The sequence below is a fragment of the Manis pentadactyla genome, chromosome 6 (assembly GCF_030020395.1).
Source record: "Manis pentadactyla isolate mManPen7 chromosome 6, mManPen7.hap1, whole genome shotgun sequence".
Lineage (NCBI taxonomy): Eukaryota > Metazoa > Chordata > Mammalia > Pholidota > Manidae > Manis > Manis pentadactyla.
Genome location: NC_080024.1, coordinates 24,762,628 through 24,783,590, shown reverse-complemented (window position 1 = coordinate 24,783,590; position 20,963 = coordinate 24,762,628). Strand labels below are relative to the sequence as shown.

General features: G+C 37.6%; 1 protein-coding gene across 1 annotated transcript in view; it reads right to left on the bottom strand.

The window, feature by feature from the left end:
* ACADL (acyl-CoA dehydrogenase long chain) overlaps positions 1–20,703 on the bottom strand; it is a 62,017-nt gene extending 41,314 nt beyond the window's left edge. The window contains exons 1-4 of the mRNA XM_036926841.2: positions 20,450–20,703; positions 15,860–16,015; positions 13,697–13,834; positions 12,238–12,402 (exon numbers count right to left, since the gene is read on the bottom strand). Of these exons, the coding sequence (XP_036782736.1) occupies positions 12,238–12,402; positions 13,697–13,834; positions 15,860–16,015; positions 20,450–20,526 (536 nt within the window). The 5' untranslated portion in view covers positions 20,527–20,703. The remainder of the gene's footprint in view (positions 1–12,237; positions 12,403–13,696; positions 13,835–15,859; positions 16,016–20,449) is intronic.
* Positions 20,704–20,963: the final 260 nt, after the last annotated feature.

Below are 20,963 nucleotides of genomic sequence, written 5' to 3'. Positions count from 1 at the left end.
AAAGCATTTCCTCTGAGATCGGGAACTAGACAGGGATGCCCACTCTCCCCACTGTTATTTAACATAGTACTGGAGGTCCTAGCCACGGCAATCAGACAAAACAAAAAAATACAAGGAATCCAGATTGGTAAAGAAGAAGTTAAACTGTCACTATTTGCAGATGACATGATACTGTACATAAAAAAACCCTAAAGACTCCACCCCAAAACTACTAGAACTGATATCGGAATACAGCAAAGTTGCAGGATACAAATCAACACACAGAAATCTGTGGCTTTCCTATACACTAACAATGAACCAACAGAAAGAGAAATCAGGAAAACAACTCCATTCACAATTGCATCAAAAAAAATAAAATACCTAGGAATAAACCTAACCAAAGAAGTGAAAGACTTATACTCTGAAAACTACAAGTCACTCTTAAGAGAAATTAAAGGGGACACTAACAGATGGAAACTCATCCCATGCTCGTGGCTAGGAAGAATTAATATCGTCAAAATCGCCATCCTGCCCAAAGCAATATACAGATTTGATGCAATCCCTATGAAACTACCAGCAACATTCTTCAACGAACTGGAACAAATAATTCAAAAATTCATATGGAAACACCAAAGACCCTGAATAGCCAAAGCAATCTTGAGAAAGAAGAATAAAGTAGGGGGGATCTCACTCCATAACTTTAAGCTCTACTATAAAGCCATAGTAATCAAGACAATTTGTTACTGGCACAAGAACAGAGCCACAGACCAATGGAACAGACTAGAGAATCCAGACATTAATCCAGACATATATGGTCAATTAATATTTGATAAAGGAGCCATGGACATACAATGGCGAAATGACAGTCTCTTCAACAGATGGAGCTGGCAAAACTGGACAGCTACATGTAGGAGAATGAAACTGGACCATTGTCTAACCCCATATACAAAAGTAAACTCAAAATGGATCAAAGACCTGAATGTAAGTCATGAAACCATTAAACTCTTGGAAGAAAACATAGGCAAAAACCTCTTAGACATAAACATGAGTGACCTCTTCTTGAACATATCTCCCCAGGCAAGGAAAACAACAGCAAAAATGAACAAGTGGGACTATATTAAGCTAAAAAGCTTCTGTACAGCAAAAGACACCATCAATAGAACAAAAAGGAACCCTACAGTATGGGAGAATATATTTGAAAATGACATATCTGATAAAGGCTTGACGTCCAGAATATATAAAGAGCTCACATGCCTCAACAAACAAAAAACAAATAACCCAATTAAAAAATGGGCAGAGGAACTGAACAGACAGTTCTCCAAAAAAGAAATACAGATGGCCAACAGAGACATGAAAAGATGCTCCACATTGCTAATTATCAGAGAAATGCAAATTAAAACTACAATGAGGTACCACCTCACACCAGTAAGGATGGCTGCCATCCAAAAGACAAACAACAACAAATGTTGGTGAGGCTGTGGAGAAAGGGGAACCCTCCTACACTGCTGGTGGGAATGTAAATTAGTTCAACCATTGTGGAAAGCAGTATGGAGGTACATCTAAATGCTCAAAACAGACTTACCATTTGACCCAGGAATTGCACTCCTAGGAATTTACCCTAAGAATGCAGCAATCAAGTATGAGAAAGACCAATGCAACCCTATGTTTATCGCAGCACTATTTACAATAGCCAAGAATTGGAAGCAACCTAAATGTCCATTGATAGATGAATGGATAAAGAAGATGTGGTACATATACACAGTGGAATACTACTCAGCCATAAGAAAAGGGCAAATCCTACCATTTGCAGCAACATGGATGGAGCTGGAGGGTATTATGCTCAGTGAAACAAGCCAAGCGGAGAAAGAGAAATACCAAATGATTTCACTCATCTGTGGAATATAAGTACAAAGGAAAAACTGAAGGAACAAAACAGCAGCAGAATCACAGAACTCAAGAATGGACTAACAGGTACCAAAGGGAAAGGGACTGGGGAGGATGGGTGGGTAGGGAGGGATAAGGGGGGGAGAAGAAAGGGGGTATTAAGATTAGCATAGATGGGGGGGTGAGAGAAAGGGGAGGGCTGTACAACACAGAGAAGACAAGTAGTGATTCTACAACAGTTTGCTACGCTGATGGACAGTGACTGTAAAGGAGTATATAGGGGGGACCTGGTATAGGGGAGAGCCTAGTAAACAAAGTATTCGCCATGTAAGTGTAGATTAATGATTAAAAAAAAAAAAGCAGTTCCTGTTTGGTGACCTCTAATGAGTTCTACACAAGAGTTTAAAGGGCATATAAAAGTGTAGGCAAAGGGTCTGTTTGTGTTTATACAGAGGATCAAAGCCTAATTTGGCTACCCTGAAAATGAACTAAGATACGATATGAAAAAGAACTTCCAACATCAGCACTCTCGGGAAGACTCATGACAGAAGATGATCAGCAAAAAAAAAAAAAAACCCAACAAAGATCCACGCACTGCCACAGGTGTAGATGCACTCATCCCACCAGTTCCTGGACTTGCCATGGGAATGATGAAGGAGATATCTAAGCTGACTTGTGCATACAGTAAAACAACAAATTGGACTGGATCTATACTGTTGGAACTCAACCAAGAATTAGGAGAAGTGCAAATTGTAGCACTCCAAAATCTTACAACCACAGACTATTTACTGTTAAAAGAACATATGGGATGTGAACAGTCCCCAGGAATGGGTTGTTCTAATTTATCTGAATTCTCTCAGACTGTTCAAGTTCAGTCGGACAATAACCACCATATCATAGATAAGTTTTCACAAATGCCTAAGGTGCCTAACTGGTTTTCTTGGTTTCACTCGAGATGGCTGGTAATTACAGGTATGCTTTGGTTAGGTAACTATATTCCTATTATGTTAATGTGTGTGCGCAATTTAATTAGTAGTTTAAAACCTATCCATGCTGAAGTTACTCTACAAGAAGATATGTCAAAGAAATAATCAATCTTCCCAGGTTTTCTTCTGCCTGCTACTTCTATAGCTTTTCTTCTTCCTACCTAATCACAACCTTTAAATAGAACTCGTGCCACATGTCGAATTTACCGAGTATCATAATTCTTCCAAGTGGTAAAGACACCTCAAGACAAATGCTGGGCATAGAAGCCACAGGGCATAAATATGCAAAGAAGTAAAAAGCTAACCTTTTCAAACAATAAGGCTTCTCTCTCACTTACCAACTTTACATTTCCCTGTATGGCCCCGGAAGATGACTGGTTAGCCAGAGACGGGTAAGATTCCTCAAGGGAGGAACAACCTATGACAGGCACAGTCGCAGGGGGGTCATCAGGTGAGAAATTGGGGATCAACAGAGGTGAGGCTTAGAACCTCACCCCCCCCCGTTCTGAGAGAAATCTTCTGCATACATGGATGTTTATTGCCCTCGTCTAGCTTGGATTAACACATAGTCTACAGGCACACACCTGATCATCTACATTTGCTCTCTTACAACACTAAACTATGTTTTCTACCTTTATCTGGTATCTACCTACCACTTCAGCATTTTATTAAAAATAATAATAATAAAGAGAGAAATGTGGTATCCACATATAAAGCAAGTATAAAAATCAAATGAGTATTCATATTTGAGCTGACTGTTTATAGTTCATAATGCATGAGCAAAACCAAAAGTTTCTGTGATGACTGCCCTTGTACTGTTCACCATGTAACTTATTCACTATGTAAGAATTTGTTCTCCATGTAAGAACTTGTTCGTTTCGCTTCAGAAGATTGGAGAGTGACGAAAATTAGGCTTGGGGTGGATTAATGATTGTGCATTGAGCATTGACTCCCCTATACAGAATTTTATTGTTGTTAACCATTTGATCAATAAATATGAGAGATGCCCTCACAAAAAAAAAAAAAAAGTACACACTTCCAATTGTAAAATAAGTAAGTAACCAGGATGTAATGTATAGCATAAGGAATATAGTCAAAATATTGTAACAACTTGGTATGGTGATAGCTGGTACCTAGAATTATCATGTATATAAATGTTGAATCACTGTGTTGTACACCTGAAACTAATGTAATACTGTGTGTCAATTACCCTTCAATAAAAAATAATTATCTAAAAAAAAAAAAAAGAATTTAGTGCCTATGTTTTCTTCTAGAAGTTTTATGGTTTCATAAAGTCTTAAATTTATTCCTTTATTCCATTTTGAGTTTATTTTAGTTTAGGTGTAAGACAAGGTGCACTTTCATTCTTTTGTATGTAGCTGTTCAGTTTTCCCAAGACCATTTATTGAAGAGACTGTAGTTTTCCCATGGTACAGGCTTGCCTCCTTTGTCATATATTTCAGGTTTTTTTGTAGTTCCATACAAACTTTAGTATTATTTGTTCTAGTTCAGTGAAAAATGCCATTGATATTTTGATAGGGATTGCATTTAATCTGTCAATTGCTTTGGACAGCATGGCCATTTTGACAATATTCTTCCTATCCATGAGCATGGAATAGCTTTCCATTTTTTCATTTATTTGTGTCCTCTTCAATTTCTTTCATCAACATCTTACCACTGACCCAATGTTTTCAAGTACAGGTCTTTTACCTCCTTGGTTAAATTTATTCCTAAGTATTTTATTCTTTTTAATGCAATTGTAAATGGGATTTTTTTTTTCTTAAATTCTCTTTCTGTTAGTTAATTATCTGTACATAGAAATATAATAGATTTCAGTACAGTAATTTTGTATTCCTGTAACTTTACTGAATTCATTTATTCATTCTAGTGGTCTTTTGGTGGGGCCTTTATAGTCTTCTATAAATATTATCATGTCACTTGCAAACAGTGACAATTTTACTTGTTCCTTACTAATTTAGATGCTTTTTATTTCTTTTTTCTCATCTGATTGCTGTGGCCAGGACTTGTAGGACTGTGTTGAATAAAAGTGGTGTGTGCACTCTGGTCTTGTTCCTTATCTTAGAGGAAAGGCTTAGTATTTTGAATTGCATATGATGTTTGCTGTGGGTTTGTATGCGGTCTTTATTATGTGAGGTTTGTTCCCTCTATACCCACTTTGTTGAGAGTATTCCTCATGAACTGATGCTGAATTTTGTCAAATACTTTTTCAGCATCTATTTAGATGACCATATGGTTCCATCCTTCCTTTAGTTAATGTGGAATATCACATTGATTGATTTGTGGATATTGTACTATGCTTGCATCTCTAGAATAAATCCCATTTCACTGTGATAAATGAGACTTTTGATGTATTTTTTAATTTCAGTTTGCTAATATTTTGTTGAAGATTTTGCTGAGCATCTGTGTTCATCAGAGATATTGGTCTATGATTTATTTTTGTAGTGTCTTTCGTTTTGCTATTAGAGTAATACTGGACTCATAGAAAAAGTTTGGAAGTATTCCCTCCTCTTCTATTTTTTGGAATACTTCAAGAAGGATAGTATTAACTCTTCTTTAAATGTTTGGTAGAACTCAGCTGTGAAGTTATCTCATCCTAGAATTATTTTTATTGAGAATTTTTTGACTACTGCTTCAATTTTATTACTGGTAATCAGTCTGTTCATATTTTCTATCTCTTCCTGGTTCAGTCTTGGGAGATTTCATGTTTCCAGGAATTTACCCATTTCTTCTATGTTGTCCAGTTTGCTGGCATATAATTTTTGTAGTATTCTCTGATAATCCTTTGTATCTCTGTGGTGTCAGCTATAATTTCTCTCTTTCACTTCTGATTTTATTTCTTTGAGCCCCCATTTTTTTTCTTAAGGCTGGCTAAAAGTTTATTGATTTTATTTCTTTCAAAGAACCATCTCTTAGCTTTGTTGATCTTTTGTATTATTACTTTAGTCTCTATATCATTTATTTCTGCTCTTATCTTTATCGTTTCCTTCCTTTTTGTTCTTTTCTAGTTCCTTTAGGTGTAGAGTTAGATTGTTTGAATTTTTTCTTGTTTCTTGAGGTAGGCCTGTAATGCTACAAACTTCCCTTGGCACTGCTTTTGTTGTATCCCAAAGATTTTGCATTGTTGTATTTCTAATTTCATTACTCTCCAAGTATTTTTTAATTTCCTCTTTCTTGCCCCATTCATTGTTTAGTAGCATGCTGTTTAGCCTCCATGCGTTTCTTTCTTCCCAGTTTTTTTCCTGTAGTTGATTTTCAGTTTCATAGTGTTGTGGTTGGAAAAGATCCTTTCATGACATCAATTTTCCTAAATTTATTAACACTTGTTTTGTGGCCTAACACAGGATCTATCCTGGAGAAATGTTCTATGTGCACTTGAAAAGGAGTATTCTGCTGTTTTGGAATATAATGTTCTTATTTATCTATTAAGGCTCATTTGGTCTAATGTGTCATTCAAAGACACTGTTTCCCTATTGATTTTCTGTCTAGATGATCTATCCATTAATGTAGGTGAGGCATTAAAGTCCCCTACTACTATTGTATTACTGTCAATTTCTCCCTTTTATTTATGTTTGCTCTATGAGTTTAGGTTCTCCTCTGTTGGGTTCTTAGATATTTATAATTGTTATATCTTCTTGCTGAATTGATTCCTTAAGCATTATATAGTGTCATTCTTTGTTAAAGTTTTTGTTTTAAAGTCTTTTTTGTCTGATATAAGTACTATTAATCCAGCTTTTTTCATTTCTATTTGAATGAAATATCTTTTTCTATTCTTTCAGTTTCAGTTTGTGTATGTCTTTAGGTCTGAAGTGAGTCTCTTATAGGCAGCATATAGATGGGTCTTGCTTTTTATCCATTCAATTACCTATATCTTTTGATTGGTATATTAGTTTTATTTACATTTAAAGTAATTACTGATAGCTATTACTTATTGCCATTTTGTTGAACATTTCTGGTTGTTTTTGTTGTTCTTCTCTAGTTGTTTCTTTTTCTCTTGCTCTTTTCTCTTGTCCATGATGATTTTATTTGGTGTTATGGCTGGATTCTTTTCTCTTTATTTTTTGTGTCTATTATAGGGTTTTCATTTGTGGTTACCATGTGGTTTATAGTCTTACATGTATTGCAGTCTTTGTTAAGTTGATGGTTGTTTAATTTCAAATGCATTCTAACAGCACATTTTTAAGCCCCCTCTTCCACATCTCGTGCATGATGTCTTCTTTAACACCTTTTTTTTAGTGATTAACTTAACTAATTAATAGAAGTAGTTGGTCTTACTACTTTTGTCTTTTAACCTTCATTCTAGCTTTTAAGTGCTTGGTCTACCTTTGCTATCTGCTTACTTTTACCCATGTTGTTTTCATAATTTTCTTGTTTCTAATTATGGCCTTTATTTTTCTCTTAAATAAGTTTCTTTAACATTTCTTTTAAGACTGGTTTGGTGGTTTAGTGGTGGTTGAACTGTTTTCACTTATGTTTATCTGTGAAACTCTATCTCCTCTTCCATCCTGAATGATAACCTTGATGTGTAGAGTATTCTTGGTTGAAGGTTTTTCTCTCTCAGCACTTTTTTTCTTAATAAGGCTGACTAAAAGGCTAAAAGGAGTGTCTTAATAAAGGCTGACACTCCCTTATGGCTTAGAGTTTCTGCTGAAAAATCAGCTGATAACCTTATGGGGTTTCCTTTGTAGGTAAATCATTGTTTTTCTCTTGCTGCCTTTAAGATTCTCTTTGTATTTGATCTCTGACAGTTTAATTATGGTATGTCTTGGTGTGGACCTCCTTGGGCTTATCTTGTTCAGAGTTCTCTGCTTCCTGGACCTGGATGTCTCTTTCCTTCCTTAAGGTAGGGAAGTTTTCAGCTATTATCTCTTCAAATAAGTTTTCTATCCTTTCTCTCTTCTTCTGAAACTCATAATGCAAATGTCTGGACATCTGATATTGTCCCAGAGATCAATTAACCTACCCTTATTTTATTTTATCTTCAGCAGGAAAAAGCAGTGATGAATTTATTGGGTTAAATAACAAAGTACACACTCAAGGCAGGAGAGTAGGCTGTCTGGAAACTAGAAGCCTATCCTCATTTCTTATTCTTTTTTCTTCTTGCTGTTCAGCTTGAGTGCTTTCCATTACTCTGTCTTCCAAATCGCTATTCTGTTCTTCTGCATCCTCTAATCTGCTGTTGATTCCTTCTAATGTATTTTCCATTTAATTTGTTGTATTTTTCATCTCTCCCTGCTTTGTATTTCTGTCTATTTGTAGAGAGTCTCACTGAGTGTATCCACTCTTCTCACAAGTCTGGTGAGCATCTCTATAACCATTAAACTCTTTGTCAAGAAGATTGCTTAACTGTTTCATTTAGTTCTTTTTTTCCTTTTGTCATATTCTTTTGTTTCAAGCATATTGCTGTGTCTTCTCATTTTGCTTGACTTTGTTTCTATATGTTAGACATAAAGGCTACCTCTCCCAGTTGTGAAGGTGTGGCCTTGTGTAGAAACATCTCCTTGGCAGACTGCATATGCCTGGAGGCTTTGGCTAGCTGGAGGCTACGTGGCATGGATGGGGTATCCTGGTGCATGGGCTGGGGTTCTTCTGTGTGGTTGCCAGCCAGGGCCATGCTGGTGGCACAACAAGTGTTGAAGGGTCACAGTTAGAGCCCCTGGGTGGGCAAGAGGCTGGGACCTCTCTTGTGGGGCAACTAGTGGCAGAAGAACAGTCAGGGAGTCTCTTAGGTGGGAACCAGCCAGGGCCACACTATTGGGTGGCTGGGTGTGGATGGGTGCATTCCAGGTGTCACCCACATTGCCACTGTGGGGGAGGCATAGAAATGGGGTGGTCAGGGATGGAAGAGGCATGGGAAGAGTAAATCTACTTGACTGTCATGCTAATACCACACCGGTGGGGCTGGTGGATCTCTGACAGGTGTGTTTGGTGCGAGTGGGGGCCAAGTGGCTGCCTCTACCACATCTGGAGCTTGTGTGTTCACACTGCCCTTGCTTCTGTCTGCACTATCAATGGCATGGGGAATGTAAATGATGTAGCTCACCCTCTTTCCATCTGCCCTAACAACACATGGGAAGAATGTAAACAGTGACACTCATCCTGCTCCTGTCTGCATGAGCAGTGCTGGAGGAAATGCAAACAATGGTGCCCACCAGCACCTCCAGTCCCAGAGAGAATTCCAGCAGTTGCCCTGCCGGGTGAGTGCCTGAGTCCTGATAATCAGCTTCCTTCAATTATAGTAGTGGTTTGCTTTAAACCCCCCAATTTGTAGCTTTTTTCTGTACCCCAGGGTAGGTGAGTCTGTGCTCCAGGAGGTCAGTGATATCCATCCCTATTGTAGGGAGAAGGCTCGTTCTATTACCATGTCTCCATCTCTCCTGCCATTTTTTATGTGGTCTTTTTATCCTTCATTGTGCAGTTTCACTCAGGCCTCAGTTCTTTCCCATAATGAATTGCCTGTGTGTAGGTAGATTCAGTGTGTAGGTGGGAAAAGGTGGGCTCAGGCTCTTTCTACATGCCACCTTGATCCTGCCTCCAGTCAGTCTGTGGATTTTTAGAAAAACTTTTGAATGGTATTAAATATTATTTGGTAATAATTATTTGGAAATATTAAAAATGGTTCTGAAATATACCACTTTGTATGGCCAAGAATTCAGATCCTCATAACAATCCAATTAAGTATCATTTTCTCCATTTCACTTATACGGACACGGAAGCCCAGAGATTTTGCCCACAATCACACAGTGGTGTCAGAACACCCTGGATCCAATGCAGTCATCAATTTTCTCTATGAGATTGGTTACACTACTTCATTTTTCATTTTTTATATTCTCCTTCCATAGGGATCACAACATCTCTATATGTTATATAGGTTATTATGATAGCCACCTAAGAAAATCAACATGAAGGCATATAAAATGCTAAGGTACCATACATATATAATTACATATAACAGAATCTCCTATGTATGTGGAAAGGGAAAGGGTCAGTGAAGACCTGTATCTTTTCCACCAAATTCGACTTTTTTTCTGTGAAGGCCAAGTCAAAGCAAGAAACAGTGGCCAACCCATCTCCGAAGTAAGATGAAATGAACCATGTCCGACCTTCTTTATTCTTTCCTTCCCACACACTTTTCCTGTATTTCTCACCATAAGACCTCAACACTGGAAGACTCTTCACCTGCAGTTTTTCTCCATTCTTGCATTCTCTCACTCACTTGGCCGCTTTGCTTGTCTCTCTAAATATCTAACTGACTTGCTATCCTTCCATTACTCTTGCCAAGCTTCCAAACAATCTTTTTCTTTTCTTTATTCTCATTCTCATATTTTCTTCTTAATTATACATACCTATCCACAGATGATGACAGAAAATTTAAATAAACAAAAATCAAGTAAGGCTTTTTGCTGGGGATAAATCCAACAAAATTAATTTTGTTGCCTTGAGGTGAGAGCTAATATGCAGTGGACTGGGGCAGAAACATACTGATTCAAGGTTAATTGTGATGCAAACAGAATACTGGTCAGTCAGCCAGTTATCTTAGCGAATTATCTTAGAAGGAGGAAAATTGAATTTCTGCTCCTTTTAAATCACATTTTTAGGCAAAAGAACAAAACCTTTTACCTTTGGCAAAATTAAGTATCAGTATTGGCCTATAATTATAGACTTATATTTGGGAAAGATAAATAAAATTTAAGCCTATTGCCAAGTGGCATTATGGAATATTAAGACACTTCAAAATAAATAGCACTGTCAGAAAAGAAAATTTAAGCCATTAGGTCCTGATCTTTGCAGAAACAAGTCATGGATTTTCAATTTCTGTTCCTGCCACATCATAAGTTCTTCCTCTGCATTGCCTGTGTCTCACTGGCCTATAAGTTGCTACTCCCTTCAACATAAACTATTTCCCTTACTGTGCTAGCCTTTCAAACAGCTGTCCACTCTACACTTCCTTTCACCACACAACTCTGAAAAATGTTTAGTCTATCTTCTCTGCCTCAATTTTCTCAACACCTGTCTTACTCCCTTGTGAAGTAACTTCTGCCCCTACTCTTTACTGAAGTCACAGTCAAAAGACCACCAGCGAGGTGGAGAGGGAGTTGAGAAGTATTAAGATCAGTACACATGGTGTGGGGGGATCATGGGGAGGACAGTGTAGCATGGAGAAGGAAGTAGTGACTCTGTGGCATCTTACTACACTGATGGACAGTAACTGCAATGGGGTATGGGGGGGACTCGATAATATGGGTGACTGTAGTAACCACATTGTTTTTCATGTGAAACCTTCATAAGAGTGTATATCAATTATATCTTAATGAAAAAAATTATTAAAAAAATAAAAAGGCCACCAGAGGCCTGCCATGACCTTTTCTCAATTCGTAACACCTTCGTGGCCTTGATATCACTAAATCCTCACTCCTATCCTATTGCCTTTTCAAATCACTTCCCCTCACACTCATGAAAGAGCACTTATCTAGATTTCTTTCATACTCAGTCCTCTGTGTCTACTGCTCTATCTTTTGTACAGTTGCAAATGAAACATCTCACTCCAGGTTTCCTCCTTGGCCTCCTTTTCATCCTTTCCCTTTACCCCTTGAGGATCCAGTCTCACCCTGTGGAAGCTCTTCCCCCTGTTCTTGCATAACCAGTTCCTTCTCATTTGTCAGATCTGAGTTTAAATTAGCCGCTTTTTATAGGCCTTCATGAGCACTCATATATAATTTCGTTTTTCCCTTCCCCACTAAACACACACACCATTAGCCTTTAGCATAGCACATGTTTCCTTCATAATACATACTGTAATTTATAATTACAAATCTATTTGCTTACATGTTTCTTGTCATTCTCCTCAATAAGTACAGAGATCACATCTCTTTTGTTCACCAGTGTACACCTGGCACACTGAAGGCACTTAATAAATAATCTTCAAATGGCCTTATTCATAATTCCTATTGCTCTAATTCTTGCTTATATGTTAGTGGTTCTTAAAATCTATTGTCACCCCAGCCTCTCTCCCAGAGTTTCAAGTCCATTATTTTTAATTGCCTGTTGAACATTTCCATGTGAATGTCCCACCACATTAAAAATTCATCATCCCCCAAATTCAACTCATATCCTACCATTTTATTTGCATTCCACTATGTTAGTATCGCAAACACAGCATATATTATAACCATTTTATTGTTATTTGTATATGATAAAGCTTCATCTTCCTACTGGAGTTCGAAGTTACTTGAGACTGTGAATTATGCTATGTTCATCTCTGCATTCTTCCTAGTATATTGCTCAGTTTTGTATAAAGCAAGTACCAAGAAAATATTTGTTGTTAGGCCATTGCTTCCAAGAATTCAAAACTAACTGAAGATTGATTTACCTTCCAGCCCCAGGCTCTGTCATTGCTATGGCACCAATACATTTCCCTGCAGTCATCTGGGGGATGAAGTGCTTAATCTGTTCTTCTGAGCCGTAGTTTGCAATATAGGGCATGACAATATCTGAATGAAGACTAAAACCTGGACCTGTACAATTCGAATATGCTCTTAGAAAAAGAAGAAAATATAAAGCACAAAATAGTTATTTTGTTCTGTTTTTAACTTCTTTGATTTTTAATTAAAAAGCTACAACAAAAATATGAAAGGTCTTAACACTTTGTGTGGTAATAGCCGGTCTCCCCACAAACCTATGAAGTTCCTAAAGATTTTCTCTTTTTTGTTTTTACTCATCTTTTCATTTCTGCCTCTACTATAATAACAATATTCTAACAGAGTTCCATGAACACTTATTAAATAGTTAGAATATTAAACATGCAAAAACACTTATTACCTGCAATTGTATTAACCTAGCACAGCAACTATTTTCATTTTGGCAAACTACTTTGGTCATAAGGATATATTCTCATATATACCTGAAATCATGGTGTGAATTTTCTACTTAGCTATTTTCTTTTTAAATTATGTGACTGAAAAAAATCCTGCTTTTTTACATAGTTGTTGCAATAATAATAATCTTAAATGCCTACAAAATATTCCAATTGTTTATCTATTATACTTTCCATATTCATGCTCCCACTGGCAGACATTTAGATTGCTCCCAATTTGGGGCATTATGATCTTACATGACAATGATTTCTGTACATAGCTGCTATTTTTTTCTATTCAATTATTTCCTCAAGATAAATTCCCCAAAGTGGCATCCTAGATCAAAAAACAGAAATATTTTCCTGTTTTTTATGTATACATATTTTTAATCCCCAAAGCATTTATTGTTCCAATTTATAATGCCACTAGTAGTATGACTATTACTTACACTACAACCTTGTCAGCACAGTATATTATGATTTTTCATTTTTACCAACTTTTATAGATATTCAAAACAATACCTTCAAATTAATTTAATTTGCATTTGATTGGTAGTAAGAATCTATTTTTATTTCTTTTTTGATGAACTGTTGGTTCAAATCTTTTGCCCATTTATAAACTGAGATCTTTTTTTGTTCTTATGTATTAAAATGTAAGTATATTTGATAGAAATTTTCTCCTACTCTTCTGTTTTCTTTCAAATATCTTTTTAAAAGAGGGAAGACAGACAGATGGGGCACTTACAAATGAAACTATCTCTTTAATTTCAACAGCAACTATTTTAACAATTTAAAAGGGGAGTTTCCTATCTTCCCACTTTTAAAAAATGTACAAGAGTATATGAGTGGTGTAATCTTTGAAATTTTACACTGAATTTTCAATCTTATAAGATTGGAAACATTTTTTATCCTCATCTCAGAAACTAAGTAGCATGTTTACAAAACAAGACTCAACTTCAAATGTCTCCATACTCACTGCTCCTCCCAAACGATAGCTGCAGAGTACAAGTCCCCACCAATGCCACCATGGTGTTCCGCGATATTGACACCAAGCAGTCCTTGTTTTCCAGCTTTTTCCCAAAGCTCCCTACTCACTTCTCCAGCTTTCTCCCATCTGAAAACATTTTAAAATCAGAAAAAATGTTTTCATATTATTAAAATGACCACAGTCTGAAATTATGAATGATTTTGTGCAGGAATGGTCCCTAATTTAAGGTAATTGTTGTTGACACTGCTATATGCTTCTATTTGCCTCTGTTTTATCACATCTCCCTCCTTATTCTCTTCCTTGCTTCCTATTTGCCACTGTCACCTTTGATATTATTAGACCTGCAAATTACATCCATTGAATTCATGGGTATAGTTTCTCTCGGCTGGTATTCTCAGGATGCAAGTTTAGTTGTGCCAAATAGTCATGGCAATTTGCCCAACCTGTCCTGTAAAGGCAACTGTCCTTTGTCTATTTCCTTCAAGTGCCGAATTCATAGGAAAAGCATATAGAAAAGGTAATGAGAACAAGCAACCTTATTACTTTAAGTAGAAACAACAGAAAAGCAGAAGCATATTGCAGCAAAGATCTGTCAAATGGACTGAAAAGATGAAATATTTGAATAAGATTGTTCAACATATGCTTTTCTTCTTTAAAAATGAAAATGGCATCTGAGAAAAGAGATGGTTCATTGGAGATAAAGAATCTGAGAACTTTTGGTTTTGTTTTATCTTATTTTTCTAAATGGTAGCTATAGTTAATAAGATATGGAGTATTTAAAGACAAGGACTATAGGTAAACACAGGTACCCCAAGAAATTTTAAAAGAAAGAGTTTGATAATCATGTGTTTTGATGTAGTTATTGCCTAAAGTAGCTTTGGAAAATTTTTATTATTTACACCAAATTTTTCAACTTCTATCATTTTTACTTCAAGTCTTCATCAATTTTTATGGAACAAAATTCACAATTAGTAAAAAATAAAAAAGATTCTCCTAGAATGAAGTATATTATGCTTCCTTTGTCTTTCAGAAGCTAATTGCTTCTCACCAAAGTCTAATCGTGGCATCAGAGTTTAACTAATTTTGGTCATTCTTACCAAGAAAGTATTAATAAAAACTTAATGGAAGCTATTTTTAAATATTTTTAAGAGCCATTCTAATTATAATAAAGAACTGGCATTGAGTGAATTTTGGAAACAGTAAAATCCTATTTTAATAGAAAAAGGTTTTTGGTCAATGAAGTAGGTAATCAGCAATAAATGATTTAATCAATAAATATCTCATCCACGTGAAATAAATAAAAGCTTACCACTTATTGGGGACCACCAAAAATTTTTTTAAGGCCTAAGTATTGAAGGTTTCCTTAACTCTGGGAGTCTCAAATTGGCCATCCATGAAAAATTAAAAACCATCTGTTAACTGAGTTGAAAGCTAAACCATTTGCACCCACATTCTTATTAAAGGATAAGCAAAATGCTTTCCTTTCCCCTTAATTTCCTTCTCCTTCCTGCATCAGATGTCTGCCAGGATTTGTATTGTCCCCAACTGTTTTCTTTACATAAATAGGTCTTATGTAAATGACAGGGACCCCTCTGATGTTCTGTCCCTCTTGCCTGTCTCCTGGAGGATATAAAAACCTCTGTATGACTTGGGCCCTTTGGAACCTATCTCCTACCTCACCTGGAGCAGTTCTATCTTCCCAAGTCTAGGTTCAAATTCTGGCTCAATTTCAAGATTTACTGACGTTTTTCATCAACATACAGTAGTAAAAGTACTCTGAGGGAGCCAACTGTCTACCAAGATTTGCATTTTGCTGGCTTTTTCAGCTTTTATGTATTTTAATTCATTTATGAAGCTGAAAAAGAAAGAATATAGAATTGACTGATATTTTGTCGCCACTTACCAGTTTTCAAAAATACTGTTCTTTCTTAGATTAATTGTAAATTTTCAAAAAAATTTTAATTGTGTATTTAAAAATGTATTTAAATAGCTTTGAACTAACTTAAGAATCCCATGATCTTACAGCATCATAGTGAAGAGCAGTAAAAATATTAACAGAAGCACTGAACACAGTATCTTTCTGTAGACATCACACAGCCTTCTAGGAAATGGTCTAGGAAACACCACTTTAAAAGGAAATGTGCCACTTACTCTGTGTGATGAGGAATCACTTCTTCTTGAAAAAACTTCCTTACACTTTCCCGGAAAATGTCATGCTCTGAAGAAAAGATTCTTCTAATTCCTACGTCTGTTAATTTTTTAGCAGATGGAGTTTCTAGACGTTCCTCCCCTCCGGAATGAGAACATCTTAAAAATATATATATATTTTAAGAAAATTACATGTGTTACTCTTCATATCCAAATTAATGTCACAGAACAACCTGGAATGTTAATTCTATTGAACAACATGGAAAAATGCTGATTTTTTCCCCCCAGAGACACTTTAAAGTAGAAGGAGTCTGATATTTGACAAACCTGTTCAAATTTCAGAATCATCACTTTTGATGGGCTCTACCTCGTGGTAAGACATACTCTTTCTCAACACACTTTTCACTTTCAAACCCATAAGGAGGACATCATGCCTAGAAGTGCAAGGCTGCATTGAGGTGAATTAGTGTTGTTCACATGAGGTGGATTAAATTACATAAAATTCAAATAGTGCAAAAGAATAATACTGATAAGTTTTCATGTCAGTACAATGTTTAATATAAGGCAACCCACCCACCCACCACAAACTGTTTTAGAATCATACAATTTCAAATAGCATATGTATAAGGATATGAATGGTGGGGATGCTACTGCAACATCACAGAGCCAGTCTGGGTGTAAATAAAAATCAAAATGCTCACCAATCTCTCTCAGGATTAGTATGGAATTATTCAACGTCTTCAGAAACTGACCCATTTGTGTCCCCGACCCCACACTAAGCTTAAAATTAGACTCCTCTGAGGGTCCTAAATTCAAAGGTCTTCATTTTCTTCTCCCTGTGTGCTCCTGAAAAGATTCTGAAAATCTGTATACCCCTTTGTACATTTTCAAGCTCACATCTAAAAACTTTTTCATTGTATATTCTAATATTGGCAAAGTATACTTTTGTGTTTTGCATGATATAGTCTGTTCTGAGTTTCTCTTCCTTAGTGGGGCCCTGCTTTTTTCATTTTCTCCTTCTCCTTTTTTTTTCCTTTTTCTTTAAATTTCTGTCTTTGTTCAGAAAAGACTCAGTGTAGTTTATGACAATTCGGTTGTCTCAATCGTTCCCCTGAAATGGATTATTTTGTTCTACTCTGTGTACATTTGTTGAATGCTATGGCTTGACCTGTGTGTCTCCCCACCACCCGCTGAATTTGTAAGTTGAAGCTTTGATTGTACTTGGTGATATGCCTTTGAGGAGGTAATTACAGTTAAATATGGGTGGAGTCCTAGCCCTAGAAGGCTGGTGGCTTTTTAAGAAGAGAAAAGTGGTATCTCTCTCTTTCCCTGCACACACACAACAAGGGAAGGCCATATGAACACCCAGAGAAAGGGCACCTAACAGCAAGCCAGGCACGGGCCTCTCCCTAGGAACCAAGTCAGCCAGCACCTTGTTCTGGGATTTCCAGCCTCTGGAATTATGAGAAATAAATTTCTGTTGTTTAAGCCATTCAGTCTACGGTATTTGTTATTGCGACCTGAACTGAGTAATAACCTTAATATTAATTTTGAAGCATTTTGCTCTAGGTTTATCTTTTATATGCAACTTTTAGTTAAGTTTTATTTGCTATACTATCTGAGGTGTTTTTAAGTGGTAACAATTAGTTGTAAACGTGTAATACTATAATTTTTATACTTGGACTGCCTTTTGTCTTCATAAACATTTTCTGGTTGCTACTCTATCTCCCAATCATCATTTTTAAGGCCTTATTCATTATTCAACAAATACTTTCTGAGTGCCTCTTAGTACCATGCACTGCTCAGGTAACTTAGGATATAACAGTGGGCAAAACAAAGATCTGTCTTCAGGCTTACCTTCTAGAAGAGGAGACTGAATAATAATAAATGTTAAAAAAGGAAATTATGTAGTATATTAAAAGGTGGTAAGTACTACAGAAAAAAAAATTAGAGCAGGGATTAGAGTGTGTGTACAATGGAACGATTCAGTATTTGTATTGTGAAATGATCAGCACATTGTCTAGTTAACATCCATAACCACACAGAGTTGCAATATTTTTTTGTTATGAGAACTTTATCTATTCTTTTAGCAACTTTTAAAACACAATACAGCATAATTAACTATAGTCACCATGTTACACATTACAATCCATGACTTATTTTATAGCTGGAAGTAGTTTGTACATTTTGACCTTTCACCCACTTTGCCACTCTCCCCACAACCACCAATCTGTTCACTGTATCTGAGTTTTTTATTTTTTAAGATTGCCTATGTGAGAGGTGAGGCTTAGAACCTCACCCCCCCTATTCTGAGAGAAATCTTCTGCATACGTGGATGTTTTATTGCCCTGGTCTAGCTTGGATTAACACATAGTCTACAGGCACACACCTGATCATCTACATTTGCTCTCTTACAACACTAAACTATGTTTTCTACCTTTATCTTGTATCTACCTACCACTTCAGCATTTTATTAAAAATTATAATAATAAAGAGAGAAATGTGGTATCCACATATAAATCAAGTATAAAAACCAAATGAGTATTCATATTTGAACTGACTGTTTAGAGTTCATAATGCATGAGCAAAACCGAAAGTTTCTGTGATGACTACCCTTGTACTGTTCACTATGTAACTTATTCATTATGTAAGAATTTGTTCTACATGTAAGAACTTGTTTGTTATGCCTCAGAAGATTGGAGACTGACGAAAATTAGGCTTGGGGTGGATTAATGATTGTGCATTGAGCATTGACTCCCCTATACAGAATTTTATTGTCGTTAACAACCATTTGATCAATAAATATGAGAGATGCCCTCACAAAAAAAAAAAAAAAAAAGAAAAAAAAAGGACAGACTTCCAATGGTAAAATAAATAAGTAACCGGGATGTAATGTATAGCATAAGGAATATAGTCAAGATATTGTAACAGCTTGGTAGGGTGATAGCTGGAACCTAGAATTATGTATATAAATGTTCTACCACTGTGTTGTACACTTGAAACTAATGTAATGTAATACTGTGCATCAACTACCCTTCAATAAAAAATAATTATTAAAAAAAAAAAAAAAAAAGATTGCCTATGTGAGATCAGGCAGTATGTCTTTCCGACTTTTTTCACTTCACTTAATGACTACTGTTACTTCTAAATTATCTAAGTATTTGTAAAATTTGTTTTGTACATGTCTACTGATAGATATAGATAAAACCCATATAAACAAAATATACTTGAAGGTCCTCTAATTTTAAGAGCGTAAGTGAATTTTCCTTGCCAAAATGTTGAGGATCACTGTCTTGGGAAAGAGCTTAGAAAAGTAAGTGTATCCTAAAGCCACCTCTTCCATAAATTCTCCCCAACTCTCTCCAGGAAGAGCAGGTATTTTGTTTCCCCACTGCCATTGCATCTTAGAGTAATGTGCAAATTTATTAGTCCTGTCATCCTCATTAAATAGTAACCCTGGATGCTCCCAGTTTGTTTATCGAATTGTTATAGTAGGTAGGTAAGTCAGACGTGAGCAGGGAGGGGATTGGGGCCTTCCGTCAGTGTTCCGTTAGCTGCTTGATTATATCCTATGTAAACTGCTGCGGATGTGGGGAGTGAGGGTATAGATAACAAACCTGCCCAAACGGGCTGGTTCCAACATGGAAGAGAAGTTGACTCTGACTTCACCTCCAAATACATCATAAGCTCATTAGCACACTAAAAATCATACCCCTTGGCACCACACAGCTCCACGGCAGGCCATTCTCCGTATTCCCAGAAAAACTACCTAGCCTGACGAACCTTCCCCTCAGTGCTTAAACTCCAGTTATAGGACCACCCAGCCCTGAATCCTCCAGAGATGAAGCTGCTCATCTCTGCGGCATGCCCACACTCCGTCCCTGACCGTACTTTTGCGTTGTTAAACTACTCTTTACTGGCACCTGCTGGACCTGCTCGTGAATTCGTTCTCAGGCAGAGGTAAGAACCTTTCCTGGGGTTGAGGCCTCACCTAACCAGCGGGGAGATCTCCAATACTGGCTTGCCCCACAACACAAGGAACATTTTACAAGTCGGAGGATACCGGAAACTTGATCTCATAAAAGCTACCTTAACAGTCACTGGGCCACTTATAAACCCTCTCCATTAACCTCTCTGCATTTAATTAAGGGACTTGTAAATGATCAAGTTAATTTTCTTGTCCGGGGGCGGCGGAGGGACTGTGACCAGGTCTTTCCTGCCCCCGGCTCTCTTTTCTGGGGCACTCCTCCAGGTCAGCGTCTCCAGCGCGGTCTCAGGATCTGCGAGGTGTGGGAGCCCCGCTTACGGAGCCACCCCAGGCGGAAGTTCCCGGGGACCGGGCTGGGGCCAGAGGACGAGCATTTGGTGAAACCATTTTTGGCTCCTTAGCAGGGAGCGGGCACCGGCCCTCGCCCCGCAGATGTTGGCTGGACCCAGCCCTTCGACCCCAGTCTCCCGCCCAGACCCCGAGCTGCGGCGGCCAGTCCCTCGCGCGCGCGAGCCGCGGGGTTCCAGGCCCCCGGGAGCGCAGTGGTCGCTGCCCGGGCCCTGCTGCCTCGCGGCCTGGAGAGCTGGGGCCCCGCAGGCACTCACCTCGCGGCCGTCGGCGGACGGGGCACGCACCGGCCGCCCCACCAGCGCAGGGAGGCGCGCAGGAGGCGTGCAGTCATGCCCGCGACAGTGAAAGGCTGCAGGGACCACAGACGCGACTTTCCGGAGACTCCGGGGCAAGGCGCAGGGCGGGGCGACTCTCCACAGACCGGCCCACTGCGCGTCCCTCCGGAGGCCGTTCTGTAGCCGCCGCGGTCAAGTACCCCGCGCGCCCTTCCCCAGCGCAGATTCCGGGCGGGTTGAATGTGGCTCACTTCTGCTCTCTAGAGTCTTATCAATGTAAGAGTCTAATAGCAAAACTCTTCCCGGAAGGGGTATGCCCTGCAACATCTGAAATTTATTTACTTCACAGAGACTATGCAAACACTATTTTCAAAAAATTGTGCCGTAATCACTTTTTGCCTGCAAAAATTAGTGGCCACTCCCTGGGAAAAAATTAAAATATATTCAGTATGCAAATAAAAAACTTTAGTCCTCCAAAAGTATTTGTTTTTTT